Source organism: Mesocricetus auratus, unplaced genomic scaffold, assembly GCF_017639785.1.
Source record: "Mesocricetus auratus isolate SY011 unplaced genomic scaffold, BCM_Maur_2.0 Super-Scaffold_100037, whole genome shotgun sequence".
Classification (NCBI taxonomy): domain Eukaryota; kingdom Metazoa; phylum Chordata; class Mammalia; order Rodentia; family Cricetidae; genus Mesocricetus; species Mesocricetus auratus.
In genome coordinates this window covers 9996421-10012016 of record NW_024429215.1, presented here as the reverse complement: position 1 = coordinate 10012016, position 15596 = coordinate 9996421, and the positions used below count along the sequence as shown (strand labels likewise).

General features: G+C 52.8%; 1 protein-coding gene across 1 annotated transcript; it reads right to left on the bottom strand.

The window, feature by feature from the left end:
- Positions 1 to 1822: 1822 nt before the first annotated feature.
- On the bottom strand, positions 1823 to 15437 carry Zfp28 (ZFP28 zinc finger protein). Its single transcript, XM_013124951.3, has 7 exons — positions 15162 to 15437; positions 14511 to 14602; positions 11385 to 11511; positions 11156 to 11251; positions 8196 to 8356; positions 6607 to 6727; positions 1823 to 5042 (listed from the first exon to the last, which is right to left on the bottom strand). The coding sequence occupies exons 1-7, from the start codon at positions 15367 to 15369 to the stop codon at positions 3343 to 3345; spliced, it is 2505 nt and encodes an 834-aa protein (XP_012980405.1). The 5' UTR covers positions 15370 to 15437; the 3' UTR covers positions 1823 to 3342.
- Between the last annotated feature and the right edge of the window lie 159 nt (positions 15438 to 15596).

Below are 15596 nucleotides of genomic sequence, written 5' to 3'. Positions count from 1 at the left end.
TTCAGATCCAGTCTTTAGAAGACTCTCGGTATTGTGTGCTCAGGCGTGTCTATCGGTTTGGGAAGAGCGCACAGGCCCAGGATGGGAGGCCAAGTCAATGAGGCCGCCGTGGTTTCTGCAATAGAAGACAGCTTTGCACTATGAGATTTAGAAGGCACCGGGACACAGAATAAAAGACAGGAGAAAAAATATTTGATTTTGTGATTTGTGTAATTCTGATTTTTTTGAGTCTGTTAACCTGTTTCATGCTTTAGTTATTGCTCCCTGACATAGCACCTTCACTCACAGACTTACCTTTCCCTACAAGGCTGAATATTCCAAGACTACACGTTTTCGTCCTGTTCGGGGCTTAATATTCAGTGGCAAAGAGTGTTTTGATCTGTGGGACAGATAACCGAGACAAATCTACATGTCCCTACGCCCCGGCCATGTGTTCAGCATAATTAAAGCATACTCTTAAAAAGTCACTAGCTGGGGCTGGAGAGATGGCTCAGCGGTTAAGAGCACTGGCTGCTCTTCCAGAGGTCCCGAGTTCAATTCCCAGCAACCACATACATGGTGACTCACAACCATCTGTAGTGAGATGGAATGCCCTCTTCTGGCAGAAAGGCAGAGAAGACATAATAAATACATATTAAAAAAAAAGTTACTAGCCAGGCAAAGTGGTGGCGCACGCCTTTAAATCCCAGCACTTGGGAGGCAGAAGCAGGCGGATCTCTGTGAGTTCCAGGGCTGCCAGGGCAATGTAGAGAGACCCAGCCACTACTACTATCAATGGAAAATGTAAAAGCCCTCCTGGCGTTTGCTCGTTGTCTTAACCGGCAAAGATGCTGGATGCGGCAACCTGAGCCTCTAATTGGCGTCTATTGGACTCTCTTGCTGCCTGGCCACTTTAAGCAACTGGACCGTCAGTCAAACGGACCACTTTTTACACTTGTGGCATGCCTTGAGTGGGCAGCGATGACAGCTGATTTCTCTGGATCCTAAAGGTACAGACACAGCCAGCGCTGCTCCCAGCGGTCCATACCACAAGCTTCAGCGAACTCTAGATCCCGGATTCTTGAGCTGCGTGACTGAATGTACACACTGTGAAAAGGCTGCAGACAACCAAAAACTCAGACTCCAACACGTAATGAACCTGAGGTCTTGGGCAGCGATCTCTCGCGTTGCATTACGTGGCTCCCCTGCAGCCTTGGCACTTACGACACTTGTATAGTTTGCTCTGTGGATACAGCCACACCACGCAGTGCAGCAGAGGCTGTCTGAACCACCTTGACTGACACCTGAGACTCGTATGTTAGGAACTGCAGCGTCTTTGCTGCAGATACACAAAGAGATCTGTTCGTAAAGTAACAATAGAAAGCAAAACAAAAGAAGGCTTTCAATATTTTCCTCTGGCTGTTCCCTAGCACATATCAATTTAGTGTATCTTTGAATTGGATTAGCATATTTGAAATTTTTAAAGTCCTGTTTTGAGTTGCCCTTTTGAGGATCCAGAAGTCTCTTCTGGCCTCTGTGGGCACATGAACACATGTGGCATACATATACACACAAATAAACAAAAAGCCAACCTTAATCCCACACACCCTTGATCCTGGCACTTGGGAGGCAGAGGCAGACAGATCTCTGTGAATTCGAAGACAGCCTGGCCTACAGAGGGAGTTCCAGGACAGTTAAGGCTACATAGAGACCATGTCTTACAATAAAATAATAAACAATTCTTTAAAAAAAAATCCTTTATATTCTTGTCTAATTGTTCCCTGAAGTTGCCGACATATCCTCATGGGACTTGTTTCGGAAAGATAATTCATAAACATTTTAATATTTTCTGTAAATATATTTTATTGAGCTTTATATCATTTAATAATTTCATCTCTCCATAAATTGCTTTATTGCTGTATTTTAAGCGATCTACTGTTTGTGTCTTAGAGTGTACATGCGACAGCACTTGTGTGAAGCTGTGGCAGTCAGGACAACTCTCATTAGTGAATTTTCTCTTCTACCACATGAGTTCCAAGGATCAAACTCATGCCAGCAGGGTTGGCAACAAGTACCTTTACCTGCCGAGCCCAATAGTCTTGGGTTTGGTTTTGGTTTTCTGGGCAGGGTTTATTGCCATGAGGTTAGAAACTTTTGAGCAGTCTCCTCTACTCTTCAGCTGAAAATATTTGTGACTTAATGTGGTCATACAGTCTCCAGTGCAGCTGGTAACTCTGCCCCTGGGAAAAGCAAAACAAACAAACAAACAAACAAAGAACAAAAGCAGCCAAAGTCACAGCCATGGCTGTGACTCACTAAAACTCTGTTCTGGCTCCGTGGATGAAAGCACCACAAACAGTAAAAAGTGAACATGTTGGCTGCAAGCCCATACATCGTCACCTACAGACACGAAAATGTTTCGCATAGTCACCAGGCTGAAACATTCCTCCAATGTGTAAAACCACTCAACACATTTTTAGAAATTTAGATTATGGACCATACAAAAGTAATCAGTGACACAGACCGTAAGTCAGTTTGCTGCCCCCTAGATCAGTTTACCCCAGTGTTAATACTTCCTCGGATGTTTACCAAGAATGTATTCATAAGCCAGTGACTTTAAATAGATGAAACCCTTCAGAGTTCTGTCATTCTTAAGTAATTTGTTTGTAGTTTTAACTACATGTATATAAGACCTTGTACTGTCCCAACTGTTTTGATTCATTTGTTTCAGGCGGCCTACATACACTGTCTATCCTTTGATTATCACCTGTATAGTAGTTTTCTCACTGAAAGTTTTCTTACCTAGCTTATACTCACATAATTCAAATTCACAGCCATGATACAGTTCAGCAGTATGGGATCAACTGCTTTGTTTTTATTTAGGGATGGGGGTCTCATTAAGTTGCCCCAGCTGACCTTGCATTCATGAACACTAGGATTACAGGTGAACCCACCATACCCTTGGCTTAGAACCATGTTTTCAAGGAAAAGAAGCAAGCCTCGGCAGCAGCTCAGAGAACTCGCTTTCTGTTTTGAAACCTGGTTTCTCCTAACCTCGTTCTAATGCATCGTTTCTATCAGGGCCGACGACGGTAACATTTCCATTTTCAAAAATAAACTTTTAAAAAGAGCCGGGTTTGCTGAGTACTTGGTATGGATCAGGCGCTGTGCGAAGCACATCTCAAGCATTAACCAATGGATAATAAGTTTTCAATGAGCACATTAATTACATTTACACTCCAAAAAAATAAATAACCCAACCTGACTGCAACATGAAGAACAAACTGGTAAGGAAAAGTTGAGCACAGGGGCGGAGAGGTGAGCTGTTAAAAGCAGCCTAGTGGGAAGGGCAACGTTTGGAGGCTATGATGCTGAAAACGAGGATGGACCCCAGATGAGTTTGGGGAAGAGATCCACAGGATTGGCTGTGGCGGGCAAAGGAGGGTGAGCGGGTGCCTCCCCGGCATGGATTCGCGGATGGTGAGGAAAGTGTGCGGTCTGCCTCGAGACCCTCGTGGCCCTCTTGCGGCTATACGCTCTCTCCCCGGCATGGACTCTCTTATGCTGGTTGAGGTGTCCAATCTGGATGAAGGTTTTGCTACACTCCTTACATTCATACGGTTTCTTCCCAGAGTGAATCCTCTGGTGGACACTAAGGGACTGGCGGTGGCTGAAGGCCTTGCCGCATGCACTACACCCGTAGGGTTTCTCCCCAGTGTGACATCTGCGGTGGCAGATAAGGGACGACTTGGTCTTGAAGGCCTTCCCGCATTCCACGCACCCAAAAGGCCTCTGGCCCGTGTGAAGTCTCTGGTGCTGAGTGCAGGATGAGTTGTCGCCGAAGGCCTTGCCACACTGCAGGCATTTGTAAGGCTTCTCTCCCGTGTGAACCCTCTGATGCTGCAGGAGGTGGGTGGTCTGGCTGAAAGCCTTGCCGCACTCCTTACACTCGTACGGCTTCTCCCCCGTGTGAGTTTTCTGATGCTGGGCAAGGTGAGCCTTCTGCGTGAACGCCTTGCTGCACACCTCGCACTCGTAAGGCTTCTCTCCCGTGTGAATTCTCTGGTGAGTGGCAAGCTGCGAGCTAATGCTGAAGGCCTTCCCGCACGCCCCGCACTCAAAGGGCTTCTCCCCCGTGTGGATCCTCAGGTGGCTGGCAAGGTGGATGTTCTGCCGGAAGGCTTTCCCGCATTCCTTACACTTAAAGGGCTTCTCCCCGGAGTGCACTCTTTGATGCTGGGTGAGCGACGCGTGGTGGCTGAAGGCTTTTCTGCAGATGTCGCACGTGTATGGCTTTTCTCCGGTGTGAATCCTTTGGTGCACCGTGAGGGATGAGCCGTATCTGAAGGATTTGTGACACACATCGCATTGGTAAGGTTTCTCTCCCGTGTGAATCCTCCTGTGTTGATTAAGCCCTATGTGGTCACTGAAGGCTTTCCCACAGTCCGTGCAATCGAAAGGCTTCTCCCCGGTGTGATAGTAGCGCCAGTGGCGTACAAGGGAGGTGTTCTGGATGAAAGCCTTGCCACACTCGCCACACTCGTACGGCTTCTTGCCTGTGTGGCACCTCTGGTGGCGTGTGAAAGAGGAACCATCACTGAAAGCCTTGCCACACTCATGGCACTGATAGGGTTTCTCTCCGCTATGAATTCTCTGGTGAACTGTGAGGGAGGAGCTCTGGGTGAAGGTTTTCTTACATTCATCGCATTTGAAAAGTTTTCTTCCTGCGTACATTTCTGCTTCTTGCATGCCCGCTGAGTTTGGGGGGAAACTTTTGCCTGAGTGACAATTGTGACTTCTCCCTTCTGAACTATCCAAATGAAGGCATCTTCCAGACTCGATACACACACGCTCTCTCTTCTCTGAGAAGGCTCTGCTCTGAGTAACTGTGTCTTGCTCAAACGGTGTGTCTTGACCATTCCTTTCAAACCCACACTCAGGATCCCAATCTTCTCTGAAAGTGGAGCACTCAAGTTTAGTGCTCCACGTTCTGTCTGTTAACCTTTCAGCATTTGAGTCTTGCTTTGAGAACAAACCCTGGGCCCCATGTACAGACCGCAGGCCTGAAACAGATGAAGGAAACATTATCTCCTTTATTATGTGTCAGGAGGAAGAGATCCTCTGCTTCTGTCTCCTTGCACTCTGACCTCTGTCTACGCTGTCCTGTGGGCACAAAGGAGCCACTAGGAATAACATCTCCGTTTCTCTGCAATACCTGAGTCAGAAATTTCAAACTTTACTTCATGCAAGCTATCCACATCACGTCTGGTCTTCTCCGTTAGAGGGATTCTTCAATGGTTCACACGTGCACGTGCGTGCACAACACACACACAGACACACACGCACTCACACACACACACACACGCACGCACGTGCGCACACTCACACGCACACGCTTTCCCTTTCTCCAGCCAACTGCTGAAGTACAGCTGAGACGCAAGAGGAAACAAATGGGTCATTTAACATTAATGGCGTCCAAGAAACTGAGAGGCTGACAAGCACCCAAGTGAGTAAGAATAAAAAGGAAACTACAGGAAGAGGCGTCATTCTGAAATCTACGGGTGTAATTTTTCTTTCCACCACATGCTGAAAATGTGGCAGTTTTCAGCATGTGGTGGTGAGGACTTGCGTCCTGCCCAAAGCTACAGTGACGTCACCACACCCACCCAAGAACAAGCCGGTGCCAGCTCTCTCTGCACCACAGAGGACCTCTTCCCTCGCCCCAGTAAAGAGACCAAATCTGCTTTGGAAACACAGCGTCCTCAAAGTGTTTGCTTATACTCTTGTCACTCTGAAATTGAGTGAGCTGTTTCCTGACTCTGACAGAAAAGATTATTACTGCCGTGTCGATGGAGGCACAGTTTTCCTGTCCTGACTGCCCAGTCCGAAACAAACACACAAAAGCTTGTACTAATTACAGAGTGCTCCGCCAATAGCTCAAGCTTATTACTGGCTAGCTCTTACATTTAAATTAACCCGTTTCTACTAGCGCGTGTATCGCTACAGGGCTCAGGGTTTTACCCAACCTCTAGTGTCTTGCCTCTTAAGAGGCTCGTGTCTACCCATCACACCCTTCTTCACCCCAGTCCTCAACTTTATCCCGCCTTGCTACGGGCTAATCGGTTTATTATTACCCAATGAGTGACGCATATTCAGTGTACAGAAGGATCATCCCTCAGCACAGACGGAAGAATTAGAGAATGTGGGCATGTGCGTGCGTGTGTGCGCGAGTGTGTGTGTGTGTGTGTGTGTGTGTGTGCGTGTGTGTGTGTGTGTTTGGTTCCTAGCCCTCATATCAGGCAGTACACAATCACCTCTAACTCCAGCCATCTTCTGACCTCGATAGGCAGCTTCACATTCAAACATACACTTTCAACGCTAAACAAAAAATAGGGCGGTGGCACACGCCTTTAATTCCAGCACTTGGAAGGCACAGAAACCCTGTCTCGAAAGAGCCACAAACAAACAACAAACCACGAAAAGTGCTCCTGAAGACAGAGTCAGATCCAGGAGGGACAAGGCCTTACCCAAGGACCCCAGGTCACCACAGTCAGATCCAGGAGGGACAAGGCCTTACCCAAGGACCCCGGGTCACCACAGTCAGATCCAGGAGGGACAAGGCCTTACCTAAGGACCCCAGGTCATCAGAGTCCTCCCAAGCCACATTCTTACAGAAACTCTTCGGAGCTGACGCAAGCTGTGGAGAGCTGTCTCTAGCCGTATCTGTGATGGTCTTGGGGTCCAATGCCTGAAAAGGCCCAAACACATTCGTGAATCTGGGAGGCCAGAGTAGGGTGGAGCGTGTCCACATGCTGTAAACAGCACACTCTGAACCATGTGTGTCACTTGAGCTATAGAGGGTATACCGTGAATTGCCTTTGAGTGCGTGCATGCGTAGGTGTGCGTGAGTGTCCATGCATGTGTGAGTGTGTGTGTGCGTGTGTACGCGCGCGTGTGTTTGACAAAAGAAGGTGTCACGGAGTGAAGTCCCCCGAGAAACAGCTGCCGCCTTCACCACATCAACCATGTAAGAGACAGCAAGAGCAGCCTGTGGGGTGACGATGCTCCCTTAGGGGAGGTGAGAGACCCTCACTTGAGGCTGCAGACATCTGACTGCAGTCCTGCCCTAACTGCACAGCGTCAGAGGGCACGCAGGATGGGGAGGCGGGCTGAGAGGAGAGGAGAGACCCTCTCTGCCGCTGCGGAGGTGGATGAAGACTTTCCGGTGCGGCCACCGCGGGATCACCCAATCCTCCCAGCAGAGCCTGGCCTACGCTCTGGAAGTTCTCTGGAATGAACCACGGTGAAAGTGTACTTTGGTGTGCTGGCTAGTTGACACAGAAGACAGATCTTCAATTAAGGAAGTATTCCCACCAGACAGGCCTATAGGCAATCCTACAGGGTACTCGCTTTTCTTTAAGATTTATTTAGTAATTTATTATGTTTACACTGCTCTGCCTGCATGTATTCCTGCAGGCCAGCAGAGGGCGCCAGATCTCATTACAGATGGCTGTGAGCCACCATGTGGTTGCTGGGACTTGTTGAAGAGCAGACATCACTCTTAACCATTGAGTCATCTCTCCAGCCCCCTACAGGCTATTTTCTAAATCAGTATTTGATGTGCGAAAGCCCGCCCATTGTGACCCGTGGTCCAAGATATAAAAGACAGGCTGAAGCCATGGGGAGCAAGCCGGTGAGCAGCACTCCGCCACGGCTTCTGCATCAGCTCCTGCATCCAGGATCCTGCCCTGCCTGAGTGTCTGCCCTGACTCCCTGGATGATGGACTACAAGCTGTCACATGACATAAACCCTTTCCTCCCCGAGCTCCTTTCCGTCATGGTGTTTTACCACAGCACTAGGAACCCAACTGAGACCTTATGAGGAGGGTGGGTGCTCCCATGTCCTCAGGGAGGGATTCTCCCAGCAGAGGGGACAGGAGAAACTCCTGACACCCTGCTCAGAGTCCTCAGACGCTCGCTCGGAACCAAACTTCCATCACCTGCAGAGCTTGTTTGTGACTGTCCGTCCCCCCCATCTGTGGGTGCACACACACACACACACACACACACACACACACACACTTTACTGTGCGTCTCAAGACAATACAACTCTTTCCCACCGGGTCACAATCTGTCCACAGGAAACAGTGCATGCAATGGAGATTCCATACCGTCCAAGGACTCGTGAAGGGCTGCCTGAGGTGACCCCAACTTACCCTCCGTGTCTGGGACACAGCGCTGCCACTCCAGTCTTCCCCTAACACAGAGCGCTTGGGTCTACGGTGCAGGAGCTGTTGTCTTAGCACCACCTGGGATAACTGTTCTTCACCTAAGTCCTCTGGAGGGCACTCCTTGGCCTCCCACACAGCCTCTAAGTCTTAGAGAAATTAACAAAGCAAACGGCTCTTATTATGTGTTGCACGGTGGGGGAGGCACACGTGGTGCACAGATATACTTGCAGGCAAAATACCACACACACACACACACACACACACGCACACACACACACACACGCACACACACGCACGCACAAGTCAATGGAGCCGCAGAGATGGCTCAGTGGTTAAGAACACTGACTGCTCTTCCAGAGGACCCGGGTTCAATTCCCAACACCCACATGGTGGCTCACAACTGTAACTCCAGTTCCAGGAGAGCTACTGTCCTCTTTGCAGGCTCCAGGCATGCACGTGTTGGAGTGCCCAGAAACACGCACAGGCAGAACACCCGCATACGTAAAATGAGATTATTAAAAAAAGACAGTCATAGAGGAAGACCCCTGACCTACATATAAACACACACAGACAGACAGACACACGTTCACCTAAACATACACATTCAGACACACATAAACACCTTTAAAAAAAAAAGGTGAGTTCATAGGTCTGAGAGGCAAAGGAAGGCTGCAGAGAAAAGTAAACTATCTGTAAGGGGAGGGAGCCATGCTGGGGAGGGAGAGGAGGCCTGAAGGCACAAAGCCCATGCCTAAGAGGCCACAGTATCTGCTGGTGAGACCGTGTGAGGGACGAGCTGGGAGCGCAGCCACACCCCCACCCCCTGCTCAGCCACACCCCCTGCTCAGCCACACCTCCTGCTCAGCCACACCCCCACCTCCTGCTCAGCCACACCCCCACCCCCTGCTCAGCCACACCCCCACCTCCTGCTCAGCCACACCCCCTGCTCAGCCACACCCCCACCTCCTGCTCAGCCACACCCCCTGCTCAGCCACACCCCCACCTCCTGCTCAGCCACACCCCCTGCTCAGCCACTCCCCCACCTCCTGCTCAGCCACACCCCCTGCTCAGCCACACCCCCACCTCCTGCTCAGCCACACCCCCTGCTCAGCCACACCCCCACCCCCACCTCAGCCACACCCCCACCCCCTGCTCAGCCACACCCCCTGCTCAGCCACACCCCCACCCCCACCTCAGCCACACCCCCACCCCCTGCTCAGCCACACCCCCTGCTCAGCCACACCCCCACCCCCTGCTCAGCCACACCCCCTGCTCAGCCACACCCCCACCCCCACCTCAGCCACACCCCCACCCCTGCTCAGCCACACCCCCTGCTCAGCCACACCCCCACCCCCTGCTCAGCCACACCCCCACCTCCTGCTCAGCCACACCCCCACCTCCTGCTCAGCCACACCCCCACCTCCTGCTCCCCTGAGCCACACCCCCACCTCCTGCTCAGCCACACCCCCACCTCCTGCTCCCCTGAGCCACACCCCACCTCCTGCTCAGCCACACCCCCACCTCCTGCTCCCCTGAGCCACACCCCCACCTCCTGCTCCCCTGAGCCACACCCCCACCTCCTGTTCAGCCACACCCCCACCTCCTGTTCAGCCACACCCCCACCTCCTGCTCAGCCACACCCCCACCTCCTGCTCAGCCACACCCCCACCTCCTGCTCAGCCACACCCCCACCTCCTGCTCAGCCACACCCCCACCTCCTGCTCCCCTGAGCCACACCCCCACCTCCTGTTCAGCCACACCCCCACCCCCTGCTCAGCCACACCCCCACCTCCTGCTCAGCCACACCCCCACCTCCTGCTCAGCCACACCCCCACCTCCTGCTCCTAGCCACACCCCACCTCCTGCTCAGCCACACCCCCACCTCCTGCTCCCTGAGCCACACCCCCACCTCCTGCTCCCCTGAGCCACACCCCCACCTCCTGCTCAGCCACACCCCCACCTCCTGCTCAGCCACACCCCCACCTCCTGCTCAGCCACACCCCCACCTCCTGCTCAGCCACACCCCCACCTCCTGCTCAGCCACACCCCACCTCCTGCTCAGCCACACCCCCACCTCCTGCTCAGCCACACCCCCACCTCCTGCTCAGCCACACCCCCACCTCCTGCTCAGCCACACCCCCACCTCCTGCTCAGCCACACCCCCACCTCCTGCTCAGCCACACCCCCACCTCCTGCTCAGCCACACCCCCACCTCCTGCTCAGCCACACCCCACCTCCTGCTCAGCCACACCCCACCCCCACCTCAGCCACACCCACCTCCTGCTCAGCCACACCCCCACCTCCTGCTCAGCCACACCCCCACCTCCTGCTCAGCCACACCCCCACCTCACTGCACCCCACCTCCTGCTCAGCCACACCCCCACCTCCTGCTCAGCCACACCCCCACCCCCTGCTCAGCCACACCCCCACCCCCTGCTCAGCCACACCCCCACCTCCTGCTCAGCCACACCCCCACCCCCACCTCAGCCACACCCCCACCTCCTGCTCAGCCACACCCCCACCCCCACCTCAGCCACACCCCCACCTCCTGCTCAGCCACACCCCCACCTCCTGCTCAGCCACACCCCCACCCCCTGCTCAGCCACACCCCCACCCCCTGCTCAGCCACACCCCACCCCTGCTCAGCCACACCCCCACCTCCTGCTCAGCCACACCCCCACCTGCTGCTCAGCCACACCCCCACCTCCTGCTCAGCCACACCCCCACCTCCTGCTCAGCCACACCCCCACCTCCTGCTCAGCCACACCCCCACCTGCTGCTCAGCCACACCCCCACCTCCTGCTCAGCCACACCCCCCCCCCCACCTCAGCCACACCCCCACCTCCTGCTCAGCCACACCCCCACCCCCACCTCAGCCACACCCCCACCTCCTGCTCAGCCACACCCCCACCTCCTGCTCAGCCACACCCCCACCTCCTGCTCACCTGGGCGCAGGCCTCTTGCCGTCTTTCTTTTCAACACGCAGGGATCTTTTCCTTGTTCCAACAAGGCGATCATATCTGGCTTAGACGCACAAAGTCCTGGAGTCATAAGGAAAGCAGAGAGGAGAAAGAAAACCGGGATGCGGTCGTGTGGGATGGGGGAGACCGGATGCGACTCCGGGACCACAGGCGTGAACGGGAAGAGGCGGGGCAGGAGCGGGGAGTCCCTCACCCAGGGACGCCAGGTTCCTGTAGTTGTCCAGCATCACCCTCCAGTACAGACTCCTCTGCTCAGAGCTGAGCCATTCCCACTCCTCCTGGGAGAAAACAACAGCCACGTCCCCAAACGTCACCAAGCCCTGAAATGACAAAAACGCATTGTGGCTCAGCCAGAGCCCATGCTTACCAGAGAGTTCTTACATGGACCGCGTCCTCCCACCCGGTGTTCAAGTCCTCACCCTCATCCTTTAGGGTGCAAACGCACTTGGAGACTGTCTTAGTCAGGGTTACCGTTGCTGGGATGAAACTCCACGACCAAAAGCAAGTTGGGGAAGAGAGGGTTCATTTGCCTTATGTATCTACATTCTAGTCCATCACCAAAGGAAGTCAGGGCAGGGCCTCAGGAGCAGCAGCTGACGGAGACCATGCAGGGGCGCTGCTTACTGGCTTGTTCCTCCTGGCTTCCCCAGCCTGCTCTTATAGAACACAGGACCACCAGCCCCGGGGTGTCCCCGCCCACAACGAGCTGGGCCCACTCCCACTGATCAGTAAGAAAATGCCCTCCTGGCCTGCCTAGAGCCCATTCTCAGGGCGACATTTACGGCGGTTCCCTCCTCACAGATGACATAGCTTGTGACAAGCTGACATAAAACTAGCCAGCACAGGCATGCACTCCCATAAAATACTTGTCATCAGTTTCTAGCAATACATAATGAAAGCCAAGGTGTCCTGAGTACCATGGGTTCTCTGTCGCAACCTTGTGGCGCATGCGTGGACTGGAACAGCACATGGACCAGGAAAGAAACCAGGACAGGATTCTCAAAGACCCAGTAACGCCCTGGGTGTGGCCTAAGGGTTGCTACTGTCTATCATTTTCGCTGAAAGTTCAGGGCTGTCTCCAACTACATAGCTCATGGCCAGCCTGGACTGTGGCGACTATGTCTCTAAATATAAAATTTCGAATGGGAGCTGTGGCGCCTATGATCAAGATACATTGCTCACATATACCAAAAAAACAAAGAGTAAGTAAAAGTTACTCTCTTCTGAAATAGTGAAAGAAGGCAAAACGATGACTATGCATTCTCACACAGTCTCCCACAGGCTTTTTAGAGCCCAGTCCCAGAGTCCCAACTTCAGGATTCCAGATACTCAGTCTTGCACTCATTTTGTTTTTCAGATTTTCAAATACTTTTCATATATGCTTTACTAAACAAATCATGTCATCTCCCTATATAGTTTTTAATCTGTGTGTTTGTACACATTTTTGAATTCAAGAAAATGATGCCTATTTTTTTTGGAATATGAAAAAAAGGGAAAATCTTCAGACTATAAAACTACTCCCCCAAAACAATTTTTAAAACAACAATTTTTCTAAGTTGTAACCAATATGTCTAGTCATGTCTGAGTCCTATGTCACTATTTCCCCTAGCATTTGTTACTACCTTGTCACTATCAAGGAGACTAGCATTCGGTGACTCTCCAAGGTAAAAAAGCACTCAAATGTTTTCTTATAACTGGCAAAATACCTTGGCTTATCTCAAATTCCTGGGCTTAAGATGCTGATGGAACTACAGCATCCTGAGTACCTGAGAGTTGAGATTTTAAAGGGTAGATCATGAAATGAGAAGGCAGCTTTCTGGAAACAAAGGGGATGAAGGTAAAGGCAGATATCAGAGATAAGGAGGAACCACATCAAACATCTTCTCAGTCACTTTAGGGACGGGGTCTTTCTTCAAGGACACCTTGGAAAGTTTTGAGTGGAGAGTCTACTTGGCTAGAGCTGGCATGCAGAGAACTCTCTGGCATTCAGAAGAGAAAGGAGTAGATGCAGAGGTCACAGAAGCAGAAGCAAGAAGCCCAGAGTGACAGATAAGGATGAAGGCCTGGTGTGGTGGTGTACACCGCTAGTCCCAGCATTCAGGAAGCAGAGACGAGCAGATCTCCATGAGTTCAAGGCCGTCTACACAGGGAGCTATTCATTAGCCTGGGCTACATAGTGAGACCCTGTCTCAAAAATCAAAAGAAACAGGGAAAGGAGTCCCAGACCCAAGGTTCAGTATCTGGACTCTGTGCCTCCTTGACTTTCTGTTCTGAGCTCCTAGAGACCAAGAAATGTTTCCAAATTTAAAATTATTCCTAAAAAAATTAGTGTTTGCGCGCGCGCATGTGTGTGTGTGTGTGGTATGTGTGTGTGTGTGTACAAGCACAATTATGAAGACAACTTTCAAGGATCGGTTTTCTCCTTCATCCATGTAGCTCCCTGGGATGAAACTCAGGCTGTCCAGCATGGCAGCAAGTGCCTTCACTCACTGAGTCATTTCATCAGCTCAGTGAAAACTTCTGTGTGTGTGTGCATCATGTATGTATGTGGTATGTGCCCACGAGTGTCCGGTTCCTGTGCCCCTGCCATGACCAGCTTGCTGAACAGCTTCCTTTATTGCTTCCGAAACAGGGTTTCCTCACTAAATTAGAAGTTCACCTTTTTCGGCTAGGCTGATGGGCCAGAGAGCTCTGGAACGCATCTGCCTCTGCCTGGAAATGCTCAGGTCTACGGGAACACACTTGCCTTCTTAACACAGGTACTAGGGATCCAAAATCAGGCCGTCACACACACAGAGCAAGCACCCTTACCCGCTGAGACATCGCCTCGACCCCCTAAGTGGGGCTTAGCCATAATGTAATTCTCCTACCCTGTGGACATCAAAGAAACCAGGTAGAAAAGATGGCTGCACTTCTGACCGTAAGAATCCTCCTGACGCAGGGCTTGGTGGCACACATCTTTAATATCAGCACTCAGGAAAGACAGGCAGGAGCAGACCTCTGGGAGTTCAAGGCCAGCCTGAACTACATAGTGAGTTCTAGGACAGTCAGGACTGTGTAGACAGACCTTGTCTAAATAAATACAGTCAACAACAAAGGGCTCTTCAGGCGAGAAATAACAGTTGCAACGAAAAGGACTGAAGAAAGCAGAGCCCTGATCAGCTTGGAGCTATCCCTGTAGCCCATCCCTCACCAGAGTAGGAGGGAACAGCACCCAGGGCAGGTCTCTTAAACTGAAAACTTTTCAGAGAAAATAAACATCATTAAGTGGCGGAAAAGGCAAGACTCTTTCAGGAAGCAGGGAGACAGTGTGACTCACCTGAGACTCGGCTTTCAGTTTAGTCCCTGTAGGGGCATCTTCCCGTTTACCGCTAATCTCCGGGAGGAAGTTGGTATCTCTGGAAAGCAGCGCTGCGGGAAAGGAAGGACCAGACACCAAGTCCACACAAGACTACGCCCGACACGCGCAGGGGGTGGGGGCATTTCGGAGAGGTGAGAGATGAGATCCCGTTATTACCCTGTGCCGTGCGGGATAGGCAAAGGGTAGGACGGCGAGTAGGAGTCGCGTCTTCGAGTTTATTTTACGTGCGTGTGTTGTTTGCGGGTGCACTCGTGCACCGCGTGCATGCCTTGTGCCCATGAAGTTCAGAAGAGAGGGGGTCAGACCCCCTGCAACTGGAGTCGGGGATGGTTGTGAGCCACTCTGAGCCATCTCTCCAGTCCCCCCGCTCCCTGGAAGTTGCATCCCTTGAAGCGTGGGCGCCGGGGACGTCAGCGTCCCCGCTCGATTGATTCTGCTCTGGCTCCAAGTTGAGCTTTCAAGGACTGCTTTCCCGTTTAACCTCGCACTCTGCGCCCAGCGACACCATCTCCATCACGGAGGCCTCCGAGAACCCTCGGACCATCCCCTCCCTTCGCACCCCAGAACCCATTCGCCTTCGCCCGCTAAGCCTGGACACCAGCCACTCACCTTTGTGCGCAGGCCCCGAGGTCACCGCCCCGTGCCCGCCCTGGGAGACCCGGCCGTTCCTGGAGCGCGGCCTTCCCGGGGCCGGACGTCCACGTGGGGCTGGGGTCCCCACTGCAGGGTCCCCACCAGCCCTGGGCTTGGTGCAGAGGGCGCCGCGCCCCACGAGGGCCCGGGGCTCGCGTGGCCCCGCACTCGCCACCCCCCGCATGTCACGCGAGGGGCGCGCGCTGCCCTGGCCAGGCCGCAGACGCCCTCTAAGGCCTCACGGACACGCCCCCCCGGCCACACCCGCACCCTCCAGGCCACGCCCGCCACGCCACGCCCTCTCCCTGCCGAACCCGGACCTGAAGGTTCCGACCCTCGGGCGGTTCAGCCCGAACGCGCCGGAAGTGGACTTTTGATTTGCGCACAAGGCCTGCTGGGAAGTGTAGTCCC

Excerpts from the sequence above, each read along its gene's own strand:
- Zfp28 (XM_013124951.3), bottom strand. The coding sequence starts at position 15,369 with ATGCGGGGGGTGGCGAGTGCGGGGCCACGCGAGCCCCGGGCCCTCGTG. Across the intron at positions 6,728-8,195 it reads CTGTGTCCCAGACACGGAGG|GCATTGGACCCCAAGACCAT; the intron begins GTAAGTTGGGGT and ends GGGCCTTTTCAG. Across the intron at positions 5,043-6,606 it reads TGATGACCTGGGGTCCTTAG|GCCTGCGGTCTGTACATGGG; the intron begins GTAAGGCCTTGT and ends CATCTGTTTCAG.